This window comes from Elephantulus edwardii, unplaced genomic scaffold, assembly GCF_000299155.1.
Source record: "Elephantulus edwardii isolate Elephantulus edwardi_28Jun2011 unplaced genomic scaffold, EleEdw1.0 scaffold00079, whole genome shotgun sequence".
Classification (NCBI taxonomy): Eukaryota; Metazoa; Chordata; class Mammalia; order Macroscelidea; family Macroscelididae; genus Elephantulus; species Elephantulus edwardii.
The window spans coordinates 14,745,573-14,768,172 of NW_006399829.1; the positions used below are offsets into that span (position 1 = coordinate 14,745,573).

The 22,600-nt window shown below is 38.9% G+C and overlaps 1 protein-coding gene across 1 annotated transcript in view; it reads right to left on the reverse strand.

The window, feature by feature from the left end:
- Positions 1-5,348: 5,348 nt before the first annotated feature.
- ITGA2 (integrin, alpha 2 (CD49B, alpha 2 subunit of VLA-2 receptor)) overlaps positions 5,349-22,600 on the reverse strand; it is a 169,571-nt gene continuing 152,319 nt past the window's right edge. Inside the window, exons 28-30 of the mRNA XM_006889598.1 lie at positions 14,587-14,676; positions 8,661-8,777; positions 5,349-5,429 (exon numbers count right to left, since the gene is read on the reverse strand). Of these exons, the coding sequence (XP_006889660.1) occupies positions 5,349-5,429; positions 8,661-8,777; positions 14,587-14,676 (288 nt within the window). The remainder of the gene's footprint in view (positions 5,430-8,660; positions 8,778-14,586; positions 14,677-22,600) is intronic.

A 22,600-nucleotide genomic window follows, 5' to 3' on the forward strand; every position in this document is an offset into this window, starting at 1 on the left:
GGCTATCGTTGATGGCAGGAGACTGTCAGTCTTCCGTGCAGCAGCCAGTCGATTCGAACCACTGGTTTTTCCAGCAGTGCATCACGCAACGAATGTACTCTTCAGCCAGACTTCCTTTAACTCACTCTTCAGGGGAAAATAACAAAACCTTCTCCTATGTTTGAATATTAAAACAACAAATGCATTTACATGGTTGCGCATGTACAGCAAAGTGCCATTACGAAATGGTGCACCACAGTTATGATAATGGGCGGAGAGGCAGGTACAGGGTCACTTACAAGGGTTTAGGAGACAACTATTGACTGTGGTGTGTTCACCGGCCACCCACCCTTCACGTCCAGTTATTGCTAAGTGCCTTCTTTATAGCCTGTGTCTCTATATTACTTCAGCAAATTCAACACTTTACTCATCCCTCCTTACTAACAAAAAAAATTGTAGATAATTAGGATTTTGCATTTTTTGAAGCAATTTGGCTGGTTCCATCCCCACCCAATTGCACATGTGCATTTTATTTCAAAAGCTAAGTTGTGCTTGTCAAACTTTAATAACCTGAGAATTTTGTGAAAGCTTTTGATTGAGAAATTCAGTAGCTCTGGGGAAGCATTTTTGAAATATCTATTTTGTAATGGACTCCCAGGTGATGTTGTTTGATCACTTTTGGGTGTTCAAGCTGTACAAATCCCTAAATTTTACAGCTAAAGTTCCTTCAAAGTATCCTTGTGGTCACTGCTGAAGTTATGTCTGGTTACCTCCTCAGTCATCTTCAAGTGTTATTTGTTGAGTAGGAAGTGAATGTATAGGACATAATAAAATGTGTGTGATATAAAAATAAAAAAAGCAAACTAAATTATTTTAAAAATAATTTTAATAATACTCACTAATGTAGTATAAAACAGAGGTGTACAATGAAATAATTTATAAATAATACTTTAATGAGTTTATATTGACTATTATTCCAATTTGATTTTTTGTTTCCCATAAATCAAGTACTTGTGCATTTTATGTACAAACACACATATTTTGGTGAAATGAAAAGGCTGAATTCAGCTCATCAAACTTGTGTCTTAACAAAGAAGTACAATTATGCTATAAAAGAAAATATCCAAGACCATGTCTTCTTTAAAATATATACAAATCCAACCTAGTTGTGCAATATATACATTTACACTTACCTGTCAAAATAAATCAGGTACATATGAAATTATTTTTTATATTTACATAATGGCTTAATTTTCTTTCTTTAAAGTTCAAAGAAGTGGTTATCATTTTCACTTATTTCAAACTTCCATCCCATGTTTACCTCTTTTTAAGTTAGCCTTTCAAACTGATGAAAATGGACCTACTTTAAAATAGACATAAAGAGCACAGTTCTAAAGAAGTTAGGTATATATTTATTTCGAGTGTGCAAACTGAAATCAAGTTTTCTGTTAATAATCTTAACGGAAAATATTGTCATATATTGGGTTGCAGTTGGATTTATAGAATCCCTAGGTGGTGCAATTAAGCACCTAACTGCTTTGAACACACCTAGAGGTCTTTCAGAAGACAGTGTCCAAATGGTCACAGAACTCGGGAGTATTTCTGCTCTACTCCTGGGGTCGCCATGAGTCAGATTGACCTGAGGACAACTAATGACAGCAGTTGCTTATCAGAGTCGATAAATACATGAGGAAGTTGTAGCTCATGGGCATTTTTGATTGCCACTGTTTGATTGTGGTCAATGAGGTTTACTTTTCTTATGCTTCACAGTTTATATATGACACAATTTTGTGAAAACAATACGGCCAGCTAGAAATTATTTCTGTCCAGTTGGAAGTTGTCACTTTATTATTAAATCTGGTTACTGAATGAGTCATGCACAAGTTAAGATCTCACTGTACTTTCATCATCGCCACTATTTCACAAAGCATTTGCAGCAGCAGCTAAGTGTGGAGCAACTCAGAGTTCTGGTCACTTTCTGTAGACCTTGTCTATCTACCATTTATGAAATGGAAATCTTAACATTGTGTCTTTCAAGCCCCATAGTCTGTCTACTCTTGAAGCAAATATACACCTGACTAGGAATACATAACTCTGTTATTAGAAACAATATTTTTTTTTCTTTAATGATTGCCTGGATAAATATAGGGAGCTGTGGTGGCCTAGTGGTAAGAAACTGTGCTGCAATCCTGAAGACACACGGTTCAAATCTTATATCCACCTTTACTTAAAAGTGCTGAAGAAATATTCCTCACTGACGCCTCTGCTTCAAACTTGTGGACTGACATTAAGACCACCTATTTAGTCACTTTCCCCTAGTAGAGTGGTCCTCAACCTGGGGGATCTTGCGTCCTGTGGGGAATTGGGCAATGGTTGGAGACATGTTTGATTGTCACACCTGAGAGACCAGAGGTGGCACTCAACAGCCTGCAGTTCACAGAATAGCCCCTTCCCTTTCAGAAACAAGTACTGGGTCCAGAATACCAGCAGTGCCAAGGGACAGAAACCCTGCCCGGGGGTCTGCAGGGCTAGTGGTTCACTTTTCAGTCTTCAGTAACCCAGCTACTTCATGGAAACAGTGTCTGCAACACAGATTATCTAAACCGAGGCTTGGCAAGTCCCTCAAGCTAGTTGGGAATATGTGACTTCAGTTTATTGCTTTTGAAAGGAAAATAAAAAAGGACTAGCATACTGTAATTCACATTGAAGAAAACAATATGTGTAAAAACATAAATATATATTTATATAGTAGTTACGTGATTAATAAATATTCATTATCAATACTTGGTGTTATTTTTTTAATAACATTTTAATTGGCATGAAACCAGTTTGTAGCCATAAACTGTTGTAAGAATTGGGTTCTGGCACACTTAATGATGTAATACCATGCAATTTTTGCTATAAATCCCTGCTATTTTATGGCTATTTTTCTTGTTTGTTTGCTTTGCTTTGTCAAATACAAAAATCGGTCTTTAAACTATCCTGATAGCTTTGGGGCTTTTTGATATTAATGGCTAGTCTTGGGAGAGGTCAGAGCTCAAGCCATATCGATAATGTTTTCCTCTGACTTTCCAAAATCAGATTCTTGGAGGATATGCATTAAGAGAAATCCAGGTCATAGATTTTAAAGCTAGAAGCATCACTGTTGACCTCCAGTCCAGTATTCTCATTTTATGAGTGGTGGCACTGAATTTCACAGAGGTCAAGTGACTTGTCCAAAGCTGTAGGTGCAATGTTTCTGACATAAAATAGTCCCACTGCCTTTCTCTTGTCTCACCAGACTCTCCCAGAAAATAAGTTCAGAAACAGCAAAGACAGTGTAAAAACATGGCATAATGGTATTTCTCAAAGTGGGCCCTTTAGGCCAGAATGCCAGAGTATTTTGTTAACGTGTAAGAGGCCGGATCTTATTCTAAATCAAGAATTGCATGGGTGGGGACTGAGATACTCCTACCTTCTGAGTATGATTGACAGACAGCTCTAGAAATAGACACAGATGCCCTCTTTGGGGGGTTCTCAGTGCCTAGCAGGAATGTCATGCAGATTCCTGAGATGGCTGTACCTTGTTTACATGGCCTGAAATCCAACCATTAAGAATTCACTCCCGCTTACTTTCTTATTTGTTTAGCAATGAATGAAAATACCTCCCTGAAGTTAATGGGCTTCTACAGTTTATGGAAGCATGTGAATTAAACAGCAAACTTTTCCCTCCTACTACCTGGCAGAGAGCCCCTGGCCTGAGGGATGAAGATACAGATGAGAAGGAAAGGAGGGAGGTGGGCTTTGGACTAATGGGATGGAAGACAGGCTTCAGCAGCTTCTGCACAATGACAGGTGAGGCCCAGAAGCCCCATGGGTGCTCTCAGCTGCTAGGAAGGGTCTGCAGTTCCAACCTACCAGCAGCTCCATGGAGGGGAAGACCTGAGCCTGGCCAGCGCTACGGAGATGAAGCCCTTCCACTCTGTCCTAGGGGGCCACTGTGTGTTGGAACTGACTCAGAGGCACACAGCAGCAACAATAGTGGATGAGAAGGCACCCATGGTGAAAGTGGCTAAGTGCTACGCTACTGACTGGAAAGGTTGGTGGTTCCAGCCCACTCAGAGACACCTAGAATAAAAGAAAGGCCTTCAACTCACTTCTGAAAAAGCAGCCATTGAAAACCCAACGGCGTTTCCATCTGACACGCATGAGACAGCTGTTGATTGGAATCAGGAGCTGCCTTCGAGTTAGTAGAACAACTCCTTCAGACTACACCACCAGAGCTCCCTGTGTAAGGGAAGGGGAGCAGTGCCAAAAAAATCACTCTTTTAAACATTCACAGAGTCTTGCCAGCCAGCCGGCTGTGCATCCAAACGAGGAAGGCCACTTTCTCCTCCTCCTTTCTCTGGCACAGAATGCAGGTTTCAGCTTTGTGTCTTGGCCTCTTACATCCCCCTACTCCCATTTAAACAGGGATTTCCTTGGCAGGACACATATTGTAAACTCTGACCAGTTGTGCAAGTCTCTTCTGACAAGTGTATCAAAACCTAATGGTGGTGACTCTCAGGAGGCAGCTGTGGGCTGAAAGAACTCAAATGCAAATTTGCTCTAATTTAAAAATGAACACACACACACACAAAAAAAATGAACACAACACTTGAAAACTAAGCATTCCCTGCAAGCCACTCTCTGTGAGTAGCATACATGGAAGACTAGGCTGGCTTGGCCCTCCTGTTAATATCACTAGTCAATGAATTAGGTGGTTTTTTTTTGTTTTGTTTTTAGTTTTTATTATTTTGTGTGCGTGTACCGTCAAATCAGATCTGACTGGTACAGGAGGATATTGCGCCTCCTTTTCCGGCAGAGCGTCTGGTGGATTCGAACCGTGTTCCTCTGGGATTGCAGTACAGTTTCTTGTCACTAGGCCACCAGAGCTCCCCGAATTAGGTGTTTTTATTAGCTATCGCCACTGTGATTTTTCTATTTATAAGCAGTATCTTAAAAAACAAAACAAAAAAACAACACGACTGCTCGCCTCACTTTTCACCTCCAAAAATCCAAGAAAGTGTTAAGATTTTAAGACTTGTGCATTTCTTATTTCTGGCACAGTGTAAATTAGGATGTAAACTCTGGACCAGCCAGCTTAAAGAAGATCCCTCTTCCCACATATAAAAAGAAGGGTTTGGTTTTGGTTTTTACCCGTCCTACTCCTATCCCTTCCCAAAATGTCTTCATGTCCAACTGACCTGCAGTTTTCCCTTAAAAATAAAACCAGACTAGTTTACCTATTACATTACAAAATGCTGTGATTTAAAAGTAATCTATTTATGCAAATATTGATCCCTGGCTGCTTGTGACAGCTGGCGCTGCAGTCAGAAATGCTGAACAGTTCAGCTGTTGAGGTCTGTGGCCTCATCCATCTCATCTGGATTCTTGGTCATTTTCTCATATTTTCTTTTGAAGAAGCCAAGCTGTAAAGATAATGATGCAGACATGTTATTCATCTGTGATTTCTTTTACATGATGATTTTAACTTTTGTTGGCCCTTCAATGCAATCCCAATCCAGGTACCAAATTCATTTTTCAAGGAGATTGAAAGGGAAATTATAAAATGTATTTGGAGAGACAAGAGACCCTAAATAAGCAAAACACTTCTGAGAAACAAAAATGAGGTTGGAGGCACAGAACTCCCTGACCACAAAACAGCAATGGTAATCAAAACAGCATGGTACTGGTACAGTGACAGGTACATCGACCAATGGAACAGAATTGAGAACCCAGAAATATACCCAGCTATCTATGGTCAACTGATTTTCGACCAGGAAATCAAAGTTATAAAATGGGGAAATGGTAACCTCTTCAACAAATGGTGCTGGCAAAACGGAACTTCCACCTGCAGAAAGCTGAAACAGGATCTATATCTCATACCATAAACAAAAATCAACTCAAGGTGGATCAGAGACCTGGGAGTAAAGCCCCAAACCATAAAGTTCATAAGAGACAAGCTGGGATCAAGCTTAGAAGCACTAGTCCAAGGTATAAAGAGACTGCCAAATATAGCCAGAAATGCACAATCTGAAGAGGATAAAAATGGATGCATGGGACCTTCTAAGAATTAAATCTCTATGCATACCAAAACCTTTTTGCAACAGGGTGAAAAGAAAATCTACAGACTGGGAACAAACATTTGGTAATACCATCTCAAACAAGAGTCTTATAACAAAAGTTCACAGAATATTCTTGAGCCTCCTCAAGAAAAAGACTGATAACGCAATTACAAACTGGACAAAAGACATGGCAAGAATTTTCACAGAGGATGGTATTCAAATGGCAAACAGACAAATGAAGAAATGCTCCAAATCACTGGCAATAAGAGAGATGTAAATAAAAACTACAATGAAGTACCATCTCACTCCATTAAGAGTGGCAAAGTTTAACAGGGCAGCAAGTAACAGATGTTGGAGAGGATGTGGCGAGAAAGGACTCTTATACATTGTTGGTGGGACTGTAAAGTGGTACACTCATTCTGGAAGGCAGTTTGGCGCTTCCTTAAAAAGCTGAACATAGAAAGTCCATATGACCCAGCTATTCCACTACTTGGAATATACCCTGAGAAAATGAGAACTGAGGCACAAACAGATTTGTACACTAATGTTCATAGCAGCATTATTCACAATTGCAAGAAAGTGGAAATAGCTCAAATGTCCAACCACAAATTAATGGATTCAGAAATTATGGTACATTCACACAATGAAATACTATGCAGCCCATAGGAGCAATAACTTTGTAAATTATTACCTAACTTGAGAAGGACTGGAGAACATTGCTGAGTGAACTAACTCAGTCCCACAAGGATAAATATTGTATAAGACTGTTATTGCAGAACGAGTACAAGGATCCAGGAGGAGTGGGAGAGGCTGGAAGTAGAGGGATGTGGATTTACAGGGGGAAGAGGGGATTAATCAATGGGTTGTACAAGTTGATGGGAGGGGTGAGGGAAATGGAAATAATTTGTTCAAATTTGTATTCAAATTTTGAAAATAAACTAATAAAAAGAAAAAAGTCAGCTTGGGGAGCCAGATGGGAGGGAGAGGGGGGGAAATGTCCAACAATGAATGAATGAAAATCTAACTTTTCTGTAGACTTGTTAAAATGACAATTAAAAGAAAAATTTTCTTTAAAAAAACCCCCAAAACAATAAAACCTTTTGTTGGCCCTGAGGCAAAATGGTTGGCATACTCAGCTAATAACTGAGAGGTTGACGGTTTGCCTCCACTACAAGGTGCCTCAGAAGACAGACCTGGAGATGTACTTCTGAAAAGTCAGCCGTGAAAAGCCCTGAGGAGCACAGTTCAACTCACAGACATATGGTGGTCATGATGTCAAATAGACAGCATGGCACCTCTCAATTCACTGCCGCAAGGTGAGAATCCACTCAGTGTAGACCTTCCAGCAGGCTTCCAAGGCTGTGGTTTGTACAGAAGCAGACTGTTCATCTTTCTCTCACACAGTCATCGGAGGCTTTGGACCACCAGCAGCCTTTGGGTTAGAAGCGCTGCTCTCTATAGATGAGCCACAAAACCTTCCTGTATGGCACATGCTGGTATTTTAACCCCTTTGCTGCCAACTTTCCCTAAATCACCTTGGGGTTATATTTGGTGCGCTGCAGAGTGTGATGCAGAACCTGGTGTTGTTATGTATCATTGCACTGAACTGGTCACAGCTGATCCCTCAGTGAGATTTTACAGACAGTAAATCACACAGGAGGAGGTTGCCCATCTTTCTCCCCTGGAGCAGCTGCTGGATTTGAACTACATGCCTTTAGGTTGTGAGTGCAACTCCTTAGCACTAAGCCACCAGAGTTCCCCAGTATGGAAACTACTGAACTAGTATAATTCCTTTTAAAAAGAAAATTAATGTTCCAAGGGCTTAACTGAATTGCACAATCTTAGACTGTTCAGTCTATGTAAAGGCAACTGAGCAAAAACATTCAGAGGCTTGACTGAAAAGAAGGTTTTCAAAAGCAAAGTAGGTGAATGTCAGTCTGGAGGCCAAGGTGTGCCTGATTCAGACCATGGTATTTGCAATTACTTGTGATGCATCAGAAAGCTGGACCATGACTAGGGATGATACAAGAAGAATTGATGCCTTTGACCTGTGAGACTGGAGAAGAGTACTGAATATACCATGGATGGCTTAGAGAACAAATAGGTTGATCCTCGAAAGGGTGAACCAGGCTGCTCTTTGGGGGCAAGGATTCTGACGTTTCATCTGACTTACTTTGGACAGTTGCAAGGAGGGACCAGTCCTTGGAGAGGGATGTTATGCTTGGGAAGGTGGAGGGCTAGCACGAGAGAGGAAGACGCTTGATGAGATAAATTAATTCAGTGACTGAAGTAATGGGGGTAGGTGTGTCAGGGAAAAGAAGATTGGCACAAGATAGAACAGGATATAAGTCTGTTGTAAATTGGGTCTCTATGAGTTGCAAGTGACTCAACGGCACATAACAACAAGGCACCAAGACAAAAGAAAAAGAGATCTTGATTGACTAATTCAAGAATATGAATGAAGAAGTCTAAATAAATTGACATTTCTTTTCTCCTCAGGATAGAGGAAGTATATGATTCAAAACTTAAGAGTTGTTAAGATTTAAGATGCCTTCAGGAGTTCTCTATTTTTTAAAAAAATAAAATGCTTCTTACCTTCCATAAAACAGCAACCAGAGCTAAGAGCAAAAGGAGTCCAGCAATGACGCTTCCTACTATGACTCCGATCGGCACCTCGGCTTTTTCATCAGGCTTCATTATGGTAACAGGAATCTGTCAATATGTATTAACAATTGAGTTTTGGACAATTTTAGTATTGGACAAAAAGAGAAATGGTCCAAGTCTCTAACCTCAGAGCTGAAGTTCCCTATTTCCAGGAAGGTGCTATGATATTCTCATGATAACATCATCCAATGTAGCCGCTGCTGTTGTTGTTATTAGGTGCCACTGAGTCGAGTATGACTCATAGTAACCCTACGAACAAATGTCCTGTACCATCATCACACTTCCTGACTCACAAGAGCCCACTGCAGTAGTCATTCCACCTGGTTGAGGGCCTTCCTCTCCTTCACTGACCCTTCATCCTTCCCAACGTCATGTCCCTCTCCAAGGAATAGCCCCTCCTAGCAATATGTCCAAAGTATGTTAGGCAAAGCCTCATCATTCTTGTTTCCAAAGAGCACTCTGGCTGCACCATCTCCAAGAGATATCTATTCGTTTCCTTGGCTGTCCATGCAATGCTCAGTGTTCTTCTCCAACACCACAGCTCAAAGGCATCAATTCTTTTTTTATCATCCTTTATCATTTTCCAGGTCACAGATACATAACTAGTAATTGGAAAGACCATGGCCTGAATCAAACACACCTTCGTCCTCAAATTGACATCATACTCCTTAATAATTTGTAAAGGTTGCTAACTGCAGATTTTCCTGTCTGCTGGTACCAAGGGTGTTAATTGTGGATCCAAGCAAGATGAAGCTGTTGATAGTTTCAATCTCCTCTCAATTCATCATAACACTGCCTATTGGTCCAGTGGTAAGAATCTTTGTTTTCTTGATATTTAGACACAATCCATACTGAAGGCTGCATTCCTTGGTATTCTGCAACAACTGCTTCAAATCCTCCTCCCTATCAGCAAGCAAGGTGTGTCATCTGCATAACACAGGTTATTGATGAGTCTCCCTCCAATCCCGATACCATACTCCTCTTCATAGAGTCCAGCTTCTTGGATAATTTGCTCAGCAAATTGAACAGGAATGGAGACAGAATACATCCCTGTCGCACTCCATTCCCAATTCCAAACCATACAGTGCTCCCCTGTTTGTACAACAGCTTCCTTGTCCGGGTATAGGTTTCTCATGAGCACAATCAAGTGCTCTGGGATTCCCATTCTTCTCAATGTCAGCCACAACTTGTCATGATCCACACAGTCAAATGCCTTTGCATAGTCAATAAAGCACAAATAGACATTCTTCTGGTATTCCTTACTTTTAGCCAGGATCCATCTGACATCAGTAATGATATCCCTGGTGCTATGGCCTCTTCTAAATCCTGCTTGAACTTCAGGCAATTCCTTATTCATATACTGTTTCACTTGTTTTTGAATGATCTTCAGCAGTATTTTACTTGCATGTGATATCAATGATATTATTTAATAATTTCCACATTCAGTAGGATCACCCTTCTTGGGAATAGGAACAGATATAGACATTTTCCAATCCGTTGGCCTGACAGCTGTCCTCCAAATGTCCTGGCATAGATTGGTGAGCGCATCCAAGGCTACATCTGTTAATTGAAACACGTGAACTGGTATCCCATCGATTCCTGGGGCCTTATGTTTTGCCAGTACCTTCAATGCAGCTTCCACTTTCTCTTTCATTACCATTGGCTCCTGTTCATATGGTACTTCCTGAAATTTTTCAGTGTCAATTATTTCTGCTACAGTGATGCTGTATTCCCTTCATCTTTTTTTGCTGCTTTCTGGGTCATTCAATACATTCTTTATAGACTCTTTAAACATTGTGACACAAGGTCTAAATTTGTTTTTCAGTTCTTTCTGCTTGAGAAATGCAGAGTGAGTTCTTCACTTCTTATTCTCCAATTTAAGCTCTCTGCACATTTCATTATAGTACTTTCTTTTGTCCTCCCAAGCTTCCCTTTGAAACTGTTCAGCTCTTTACTTCTTTTTCACTTTTTTACATGTTTTCCTTTAGATATGGTTTCCTGACATTTCAGTGTAATCCTTAGAGTATCTTCTGACATCAATTACAGGTTTTTGTTTTTGTTTTTTTTCTTTTTTTTTTTCTCTCTCCTCTGCTTTTGTAATGACCTTTTGCTTTCTTCATGGATAATATCCTTGATATCATCCCACAATTCATCTGGTCTTTGATAACTGGTATTCAATGCCTCATGCCTATTCTTAAAATGGACATGAAATTCCAGTGGAATTGATTCAAGGTCGTATCTTGATTCCTGTGGACTTACTTTAATTTTCTTTGGCCTCAATTTGAACTTGCATATAAGTAATTGATGATCTGACCCACAATTCACCCTGGCCTAGTTTTGACTGCTGATATTAAGCTTCTCCAACAATTTCTTCCAAAAATTTACTCACTCTGATTCCTGTGCATCCCACTGGGTGAAATCCACATATAAACTCATCTTTTGTTTCTTTTAGAAAAAGTATTTGCAATGGATAAATCATTGTAAATATAAATTTCAATCATTCTATTTTCAGCCTCACTACTATCAACAAGCCTATATTTTCCAACTACTCTTCCTTCTTAATTGTTTTGTACTTTTGCATTCCAGTCACCAAGTATTAATGCATCCTGATTGCATGTTTGATCAATTTCAGACTGCAAAATTTGGTAAAAATTCTCAGTTTCTTCCTATTTGGCACTAGATATAGGAACATATACTTGAATAATAGTTGTTTACCAGGTCTTCCCTGTATGCATCTGGATATTATCCTATCACTAACAACATTGTATTTCTGGATGGAACTTGAAATTGATGGTTTGTTGTTTGTTTTTTTTTAAGTTTTTTTTTTTAATGGTGCAGCATTAAATGTTCCTGTGAGACCCAGTGAAGAAACAGTTGCTCTCTATTCCCTTCCTTAATTGTTTTCAGTGTTGAGTGCTGATGTCTTGTCTGCGAATCTCAGCTCTTTTAATTATTTATGAATGAGGAACTTCAGTTTTTGGCACACTCACTCTTCAAGTGAAAGCACGTGGGGGAAAAAAGTCAAAGAACAAAGAAACTAAAATCCCAAATCCCTAGTGATTTAACAGCAACAACAAATTTGTATGATATTGAACTTCTAAAAAATTGAATTTGCCTCTCATCGAAAAGTCTCTGTTAAGTGCCACCAATTTGACACTGATTAATAGAGACCCTATGAAAAGTGAACTGAAATGTTTCCTTGTGCTGCACCCTCTTCACAATCTCCACCACACTCAAGCCCATTATTGCAGTCACCGTGTCAGTCCATCTCTTTGGGGGTCTGCCTTTCTTTCTCTGACTTTCTCAGCATGATGAAAAAAGTACTTTATAGCAAATGTTGAAAATAAGTAGGTTCCAACTATTTTTTAAAACCTCTTGTGAGTTTTCAGAGGTAGTAAATTGAATAGGAGGAGAAGGCTCATTCTTCTCTTGCAGAGCAGCTGGTGGATTCAAACCGCATGCCTTTGAGATTGCAAAGCAGCTTCTTACCCATAAGCCACAAGAGTTCTCTCACAGCTATGAGTCAGTTCAGACTCCACAGCACACAACAACAACAACAAATGTTGGAAAAAATAGAACCAATAGATCAGGCCTCAAGGTAACCTTTTTTGGGTTAAAATTGTTCTGTAAAGCTACATATGATTGTCAACGCCCTGTACCCCACAATCTTGTGATACTTTATTAATTAATTCCATTGTAATTGAACAACCATCCTCATTGTTTTAACAGTAAAATTGTATGTTATAATTAAATTTTAATATTTTAAAATGTGGAAAGAATCTTAGTCATTTCCTTCTCAAAGAGTATTCTCCAATGAGCATTGTGAAGAAGAGAACAAGGGGATCTTATCTAAAAGACATAACGCTGGACAAAGTGGAAGATCAGAGAAAGAGAGTACTTAAGAAGACGGATTGACACAGTAATTGTACAGTGGACCAAGCATATCAGGAATGGTGAGGCTGGTGCCCAACAGGTTCAGATCTGTCTTTCATCGGGTCTCTAGGAGTCATGATTGACTTGATGACACCTAACAACATCTTACTGATTCACTTCATAGTGAATTATAACGGCAGAGGAGCTGTCCTTTGTCACTTAGTTTATAGATTGAGATAAATGTGATCTTTCTTTTGTAAGTGTATTGCTTCTCATTTATATTTTTACTTGAGGCTTTGACAATTTATAGACAGTAAATTCATGCAGTGCCCTCCTTAGTGGCAGTCATATCCCTGCTCTCTCTAGTCCAGGGCTTCTGAGTTTGGGATCCATAGATTTCTACAGATATATGTTCTTGTTACATACCAACTGACTGGAACAGACTCATACCTATGCCTGCAGTGGACTTTTGAGGCTGTAAATTGTTTGGGAGGAGAATGCCCATCCCTTTCCTGTGGAGCAGGTGGTGGATTTAAACCGAATGCCTTTGGGTTAGCAGTGTAACTCTGAAGCCTCCAGAACTCCATATAAAGATATGAATATGTTGGTTTTGTATATCAGCTTTTAGAGAGATTTTTCAGTTTACACTGGGATTCAAAACAATATTTTAAAAATTATTTAATTAGTATTTGAATTAGAAAAATAATGTTTTCATAGATGCAATTAATTGATAATCAGACTCTATAACATCAAGATTATACAGGAAAAAACCAAGGAAAAAATCTTCTAGAAGGTTAATTTGAAATTTCAAGCAATATGTTTATTTCATAACAATTTCTTTAAAAATGAAGAATTCAGCCAAGTTTTATCTGAACAATAACTAGAATGAGATTTTTTAAAAGTCTAGAGACCAATTCTTTCAAGTTAAGCCAATAGATAGCTCTTTGTATTTGAAGCTCACATTTTACTTTGACTCATTTCTGGATTTCCAAGCTCCAAAATCTGAACAGAATGCATTGGCCTTCACTGAGGCTCCTAAATCAGAGGCTTAACGGCTTTATTATGTTGAATCATTTCCCTGGGACAGGAGCTGGATGGTGACACCACGTGGTTTACTTGCTGGCACTGAGAGAGGCCCAGAGTTCACAGGGCCATTGGCTTTTGAGTGAAGCCCTTAGGCGGTAGCAGTGGACCGAGGCAAGCTGCCAACTTGACCTCTGGGTCAGAATCTTGAACTGGCTTCCAATCCCTCACAAAAGCACTGGAAGGACAATTTTCAGGGCTCTGCCAACAGATTAGCTGGACACGGAAATCCCACTTTATCTAAATACGGCAGAGTCTAACCAGAAGCTCAGTGCAAAGGAAAGTTGTTCCATGCCAGCCCTTGGAACAGAGAGCCTTTGTTTTCTCTGAAAGTATAGTGCTCTGCAAAAGCTTTTTATCAATGGGAGCATTTACAGTGTTCTAGAATGTCAGACCTTATTAATGGATGTTTTAAACAATGTCAGTGGCTAGTTGTAAGGAGTATTGCTAAAAATAAATAATAAAGACTGCCTTATTTACTAAAAGATGTTTCAGCACCATTCTTTATAAACAACAACAAAAATCATAAAATGCAACATATGTTTAAATAGGCATGATTAGATTTAGCAGCATATGATCTTTTATGTCATCACAAGGAGAAAGGAAGAAGTAGTGGAATCATGGGCAACCTGGAACCCCCACTGTTGTGTTTTTCATTGACTCCTTACTTCGAGGGAAAATAGCTTAGCCAACATGGGCAGAAGGATGCGTATATCACAGCATTTTGTTTGAATAGCAAACATCCCTTACCCAAAGTTCAACATGATAAATACTAGATTTTCATAATTTTGATAAAATGTTTTGACATAAATGCAAATAAAAAGAACTAGTGTAAGTTTTCAGAAATGGAATTGTCTATCACAGGCGCTAATCCCAGAAAGGAGGGAAGTCATGGACTCACCGTGACACTGTTTTCTTCAATCACGTATATCTGAGGGTTATAGGTGTCAATTTCTGCAGACGCTGTCAGTTGCACTGCCTGGAAAGTTGACTGGAACAAAAGAATGAAGACTGTATTTTATCCTGTTGTTGTTGTTAGGGGCTATTGAGTTGACTGTGGCCCACAGTGATCCAATAAATAGTAAATCAGTGCCTTGTCCTGCCCTGTGCCATCCTCCACCATCTCTCATACACTTGAGCCTGTTCTTACATTCACCATGTCAATCCACCTTGTTTAGGGTCTTCCTCTACTACACCGACTCTTCACCTTTCCAAGAACAATGTCCTTCTCCAAGGACTAGCACCTTCTAAAAACATGTACGAAATACGTGAGATGAAGCCTCAACATCCTTGCCTTGAAGAAGCACTCTGGTTGCACTTTCTCCAAGATATATTTATTCTTTCAGCAATCTATTGGATCCTCAGACAATGAGACATTTTATACCAGCAGATGTTAATGTGTAAAACTAGGCATGCTTATTGTTTATTTTCTGGTAGAAAACTAAGAGTCAGCACCAACTTTGAAGACCTTGAAGACTCAAGATTTCTTGTGTTTCCTGACTGTGATATGTCATTGGGTTGCACAAGATAAATTCCTGGAGAACTTTTAAAATTGTCACAGCAAATTAAATCAAATTTCTGAGGTGCTGGGGGTCATTCATTAGCTGTTAATTCATCTCCCTGGGTGGTTCTATTTTTAAAACAAAATTGAAATGTAAGAGTTTAAAATGGATCTGGTAGGTTTTTGTTTCTGGTGGATTTTTGTTGTTGTTTACTGTGAAAGATTACAGCCCTGATTTCTTAAAGTGTAAAGGAGTTTAACATTAAGGAAAATGTAAAAGCCAGTATTTTTATATACTTACCTGAATAAGCTATATAATGGACTTCTAAATCAATATTAAAAAGGGAAGACAACTTTCCTTCTGAAGATCCATGTGTAAAATCATACTGCTTAAAAGCAGATAGAGGAATATACATTTTAAGACAGGAGCAAGACAGTAACATAAGCAGTTGTATGCTTTCAAACCTCTGTCACAAACAAAAAACACAAGCAGAAGCTTATAGATTCAGTCACTCTATCAGAAGACTAGAAATTAGTTAAATGACTAGAGAAATGAAGCAGAATCTGAGCAAAGAAAATCAAACCACTGCTTTGGTTTTTCTACTGATTTGTGCCTTGCCCTCTCCTGAGCTTGGCACAGTCATGGCGAAGCAATAGTGATGGCTTGCAGACTCAGAGAGGGAGCCTGCTCTCTAACTCCTCCTGGGGAAGAGCAAGGTTTACAAACACAATACTGAGGCTTCCTGCTTTAAACTGTTTCAGGAATGCTTGAAAGACTGAAGCCAAGTATTCACTGCAGATAAGCCTTGCCTATCTTGGTGACTGCTTAGGGATAAGGAGTGGAAAACAAAGACCAAGGGCTGTGACTGTGTAAAGGTGGTGTAACACATGCCCTTATGGTATATAATATACTGCAAAGAAAGGCCAGAGAGTTTCTTTGAGAAATGGATACTTTCAAATAAATGTGTGTAAGGGGAAATCGAGAAAGTCATATATATCTGCAAGACAAGACATTCTTAGAAACAGTCTGAGAAGACCCCACGCTTGTACTCTGGAGTAATCCTTAGGTCCAGCGCAAACTGGGCTAAGTAATGGAGAAAGTGGACACTGGCACAGTGACGCCTTGGAAAGACTCAGAGATTATTTTTGTTTGTTCAATTTTATTTTCTGGTCTATTTTTGTTTTGTCCCACCCGTCTGAAGGGAGCTCTGGTGGAAAGAGTTGTGCTGTCAACCCAAAGTCAGGTGGTTCAAATACACCAGCTGCTTCCAGCAAGAAAGGTGGCACATAGCAACAATTCTCCTGGTGTTTAAGAAAATTTCTGCCAGAAGATTTCAAGAAAACACCCCAAAACACATACTCACAAAATTATTGCAGTTGAGTCAGAAAAGACTCCATCAGATTTTTAAAATTTGCATATCACACAGGAGGCGATGACCTACCTTGTCCACACGTACTCCCCAATGCAATCTTTACACAGGCAGAAAAAGTGACTAAGCCATTGTGTGACTGTAGAAAACTACAAACACACCCACCACCTCAAATAAAAGCAAAATCCCCAGGAAGGGTTCAATCTTACATAAGGGGTAAGAATCTGATTTCCAGAGTTAATACATTATGATAGTGAAATAAGCCCATTACAGCAACAATAACAAGAAGGAAATTAGCAGGACATACAAAGAAAAAGAAAAGAATAACCATTCAAAAAACAAAAAAAACAAAAGTAAGTGACTAAAGCTATTCCTGAGAAAGCAACAAAAATAAGCTTATCAGAAAAAAACTTTAAAACAACTGCATTCAATATACTCCAAGAGCTGCCTAAAAAAAGAACAAAGAACTAAAGAAGAATTTGAAAAAATGATACAGGAACAAAATGAGAATATCAATAAAGAATGAAAATTTTAAAAGGAGCCAAATAAATATTATTGCTATAAAATGTTTTAGTTGGGGGCAGGGGATAGAAAAAAAATCACTGGAGGTATTCAACAGTTGTTAATATGTGGAAGAAAAAAGAATCAGCAAATGTCATGATAAGCCAACTGAATTATCCAGACTTAGGAATACTTAAAAAAATACAATGAAAAGTGAACAGTCTTTAGGACTGGCAAGTCACATGCATGATGGAAGTCACAGAAGATGGACAGAAAGAACATAAAGAAGGATCACTTAGACAGTAAGAGCTAAACCTTCATAAATTTGGCAAAAGACATACATCCAAGAATCTCAATGGCCCTCAGGTAGTACACACTCAAAGAAACCTAGAATACATAAACTTATAATCAACTTTAAAAAACTAAAGAGTAAAAGAGAAGACACATGTGAATTGTTGCATATAATGATCCTCAATATGATCAAATATCATTTTCCCCAGTAACTATGAAAGTGACAAGACCCTGACATACTGGAAATGCTGGGGGAAAAAGAACTATAAACCAAGAATTCCATATATATGGGGAGAAGAGAGTAGGGAAAGAATGGCTAATTCAGGACAATTTGGAAAGAATGGACAATTAGAAATTATGTGTGTAACAATTAATAGCTTGGAACACAGCAAGTACTACAAAGGGAATTGAGGGAGGGGGAGCAAGGAAAATGTGCATAAATGAATAAATGAAAATCTCTTAGTGAAGGTTTGCAAATATATATGTATATTTATATACAAATATATAATACATAATATAAAACTCTATGTACGAACAGTGCTCAGGCTGTTCGTTCACAGGGTCGCTATGAGTCATATACGACTCGACGGTATTAAACAACAATAACAATGACGAAGACCAAGAGAGAACTACGTTGGCCTAAGGGAAAGGAAGCTGTGCTACCAAGCCGAAGGTGGTACAGCACTGGTCTGTGCGTTGCTGTACAGAGGTAACTCATGGTTGCTGTGATGCTGAAGCCTGTGACAGTGATGTGCCAGTTGTGGTAATGGGCACCCATGGTGGACAGTGTTGGCTGGAGCTTCCCGACTAAATCAAGCCTGGAAGCAGGAGCGGCATCCACTTCCAAAATGGCTTGCCTCCGGAAACTCCATGTACGAACAGTGCTCAGGCTGTTCGTTCATAGGGTCGCTATGAGTTGTCTACGACTCGACGGCATTAAACAACAACAACAACAGACAATATAATTATATTCTTCTTTTTTTTGTGTACTGCCGAGTCAGATCCGACCCATAGCTGACCCTCCAGTAGGTTTTCAGAGACAGTTAATCACATGGGAGGAGATTAGAACTATGTGACTTCAGGATTGAAGCACTGCTTCTTGTCACTAGGCCACCAGAGCTCCCTAAATAGATGTTGTGTGTTTTTTTAAAATATGTTTGCCACTTGTTTTTTTTTTTAAAAAAAAAACTTCATGTCTAGAAAAAACTGTCCTTTAAAAATAAGAGTGGACTTAAGGCATTTCTTAATTTAAAAATAAAAATAAATAAAATCTTTAGGAGTTCATTACCATAATACCCACACTATAAAAAATGCTAGTCTCTTGTCATGCCAATAATACCTGATCATATATTCCTTTTATACAGTTCTCTCCCTCATCTGTTTCAATGCTTTGTACATTATTTATCCCCTCTTTTCTTAGTTTCTTCGCAACCCCAATGTCAGTCCTGTTTTATAACTGGTATTATGTCTTTTTTGTGACTGTGATATTTCACTCAGCATAATGTCCTCCAAGATCACCCATTTTGTATAATAGTTCATACATACTTTGTTTTTCAGTGCTGCATAATATTCTATTGTGTGAATATACTACAGAACTACATAGTAAAGCAGTCTGGGAGAGGGGACTGTATAACAATGAAAGAACTGGGGGGCAGAGGGGGCAAAGAGAAAAATGTGCAACAATGAATGAATAGAAATTCAAGTTCTTTATAAATTTTTATAAAATCTCAATTAAAAAAATAAAGTGTAAAAAATCCAATGCATAAGAAATTAACAATATGGGAATGTAAAATGGCACAGCCACTAAGAAAGGCAGTCTGGTGCTTTCTCAAAAAGTTGGAAGTAGAAATATTATTTTACCCAGAATTCTACTACTGGTAATTATATATATATGAGTCAAGACTCAAACAGATATAGGCACACACATATTTACTGATGCATTATTTCCAAAGAGATATAAGCAACCCAAGTGCCCATCAAGAAGCAAATGGACAGAAAAACATTTTACTCATTAGAATATTCAATGAACTTGTAAAATATTACACAACATGGGAGGGGGGGGAGCCAGGAGGATAGTAAGCTGAGAGAAGAAATATCTCAGTCACAAAAGGACAAATACTGGGAGCTTTGGTGGCCTAATGGCAAGAAGCTGAACTGCAATCACAGTGGGATGTGGTTAAAATCCACCAGATGCTCTGCTGGAGAAGGAGGGGAAACCTCCTCCTGTACCAGATGGGTATGATTTGATGGTACACACACACAAAATAATAAAATTTAAAAACATTAAAAATAAAAGGACAAATACTGTATAACACTGCTGGTATAAAACACTGACAGACATGGAGGTTGGGAGAAGAAAAAGAGAAGAATGGATATACATTAAAAACTGTATGGGGAAAAAAAACCTGGATGGGAACAGATGAGGGGAAGAGGTTTCTGAAAAGGATATATGATTAGGCATTATATCTATGACAACAATCTGGAACAAGGGGTGTATTGTGGGGCAAGGGTAGGGGGGAGAAGAAGGGGAGAAGAAAATGTGCAACAATGAATAAGAAAAAACTCAACCAACAAACAAACATGTTAACAATATGCTTGTCTGAGTTTTCAAAACTTTTAAAATGAGAAGCAAATATATTCTAACTAAAAATAAAAAAAGGCTAAAGAGTTAAAAATTTAGAAAACTAGACAATAACTTAAATTTATATAAAGGAACACAACCTTGCTTAATGAAAGTGAGGAGGACTTGAAGCACTTGTTGCAGAAGATCAAGGAATACAGCCTTCAGTATGGATTGCATCTCAATTATCAAGAAAACAAAGATACTTACCACTGGACCAATAGATAGTGTTATGATGGGTGGAGAGGTGATTGAAACTGTCAACAGCTTCATCTTGCTTGGATCCACAATTAATACCCTTGCTATGAGCAGTCAGGAAATAAGAAGACACACTGCATTGGGAAAATTTGCAGTTAGGGAGCTTTACAAATTATTGAGGAGCAGTCATATCAGTTTGAAGACTGAGGTGTGCCTGATTCATGCCATAGTGTTTCTGATTACTAGCTATGCATCTGAGAGCTGGACAAATAATAAGGATGATAAAAAAAGAATTGATACCTTTGAGCTGTGGTGTTGGAGAATAGCACTGAACATCCATGGACAGTCAAGAGAATTAACAGATATGTCTCGGAGAGGGTGCAACTGGAGCGCTCTTTGAAGGCAAGAATGAGGAGGCTTCACCTCACATACTTTGGACATGTTGCTAGGAGGGGCTACTCTTTGGAGAAGAACATGATGCTGGGAAGGGTTGAGGGTTGGGGAAGGAGAGAGGGTTGATGAAGGAGAGGAAGACCCTCACCCATGTGGACTGACAATGTGACTACTACAATGAGCTCTTATGTGTTGAGAAGTATGAGGATGGTGCAGGATAGAACAGTGTTCAGAACTTTATAATAGGTTCGCTATGAGTCATGCTCGATTCGATGGCACCCAACAACAACATATAAAAAAATTATAGTACCTAATTTTATAGGTAAACATGTTGTTGTTGTTGTTACGTGCCATCAAGTCACTTGTGACTCACAGCAACCCTATGTACAAGAGCCCTAAATGCTGTTGTATCCTGTGCCAACCTCGCCGTCTCAAACACACTCATTCCCACCACTCCACTCACAGAATTGATCCATTTTATCGACGGTCTTCCTGTCCTGTACCGCCCCTCCACTCTGTCAAACATGATGTCCATCTCCAAGGACCAGTCCCTCCTTGCAACATGCCCAAAGTATGTCAGACGAAGCTTCAGAATCCTTGACTCCAAGGAGCATTCCGGTTTCACCTTCTCTCGGACAAACCTGTTTGTTCTCTTAGCAGTCCATGGTATATTCAATACTCTTCTCCAGCACCACAGCTCGAAGGCATCAGTTCTTTTTTTTATCATCCCTATTCACTGTCCAACTCTCCGATGCATAGCATCCATAGCATGTAATTGTGAAGACTATAGCCTGGATCAGGTGCACCTTAGTCTCCCGCCTGAGTTCATTTTCTGGTATTTTTGTGATGTATCTGTACTTTTTATATAAGAGATTGGATCAAATCCACCAGCTGCTCTGCAGAAGAAAGGTGAACATTCTCCTTCCATGCAATTCACAGCCTCTAAAAATCTGGAGGTCAACTATGAGTTCCAGTTACATGGCACATGAGAACAACAAACATAATTTAAAGGAAAGTGCATTAAAAGCCTCTAAATTTAAGTAAAAGAGGAAATGGAGAACAAAAAAGTCGAACACAAAAATAACTGGCAAAAATATCCGAAGTAATGTCAAAAGTGTTTACATAGAGTAAACTAAAGTGGATTAAAAGAAGGAACTGATAAAATGGGTAAGAAAATATGACACAGCTGAAGCTGTCTACAAGAGACCTGCTCCAGATCCAACCCCACTGATAGGTGAAAGAATTGCAGCAGGTACCAAACTGCCAAAACAATCTTGATAAAAGAAGAACAAAGCAGGAGTACTCACATTTCTTGATTTCAAAGTGTGCTATAAAGCTCCAATGACAGAAATCCTCACAACTGGATGAATAAAAGCCCTATTATGCTAAGCAGAGAAAAGAGTAACATCGTCAATGATTTCACTTCACTTAAATCTTTAATCAATGCCCATGGAACAAAACAGCAACAGCAACAACAAAAAAATCAAATAACTTACTGCATTGGGCACATCTACTGCAAGGGACCTCTTTAAAGAGCTAAAGAGCAAGGATGTCACTTTGAAGACTAAGATGTACTTGGCCCAAACCATGTTACTTTTAGTTGCCTTACTATGTATGTGAAAGTTGGGCAATTAATAAGAAAGACTAAACAAAAATTGATGGATCATTGATGAAGAATATTGAATTCATTCCTATTGAATTGAAAGCAACTCATAGCTAACCATCCAGTTGGTTTAGGCTGTAAAATCACAAGAGGTTGTAAATCACGAGGCTTATCTATCTCTTTACCTCAAATCAGCCTGTGGATTTCAAAACACTAGAGAAGCAAGTATAGTCTTTGGGTGAGCAGTGGGATTCCCTACAGACTACATCACCTGAGCTTCAGTGTACCATCGGGTACACAAATAACAAACAAATCTGTTATGGAGGAGGTGCAATCAGAATTTTTCTTAGAGATGAGGATGGTGCAACTTTTTTTCATATACTTTAGGTTTGTTACCAAAACAACCCAGTTTCTAGGAAAGGATATGATGAAATAGAA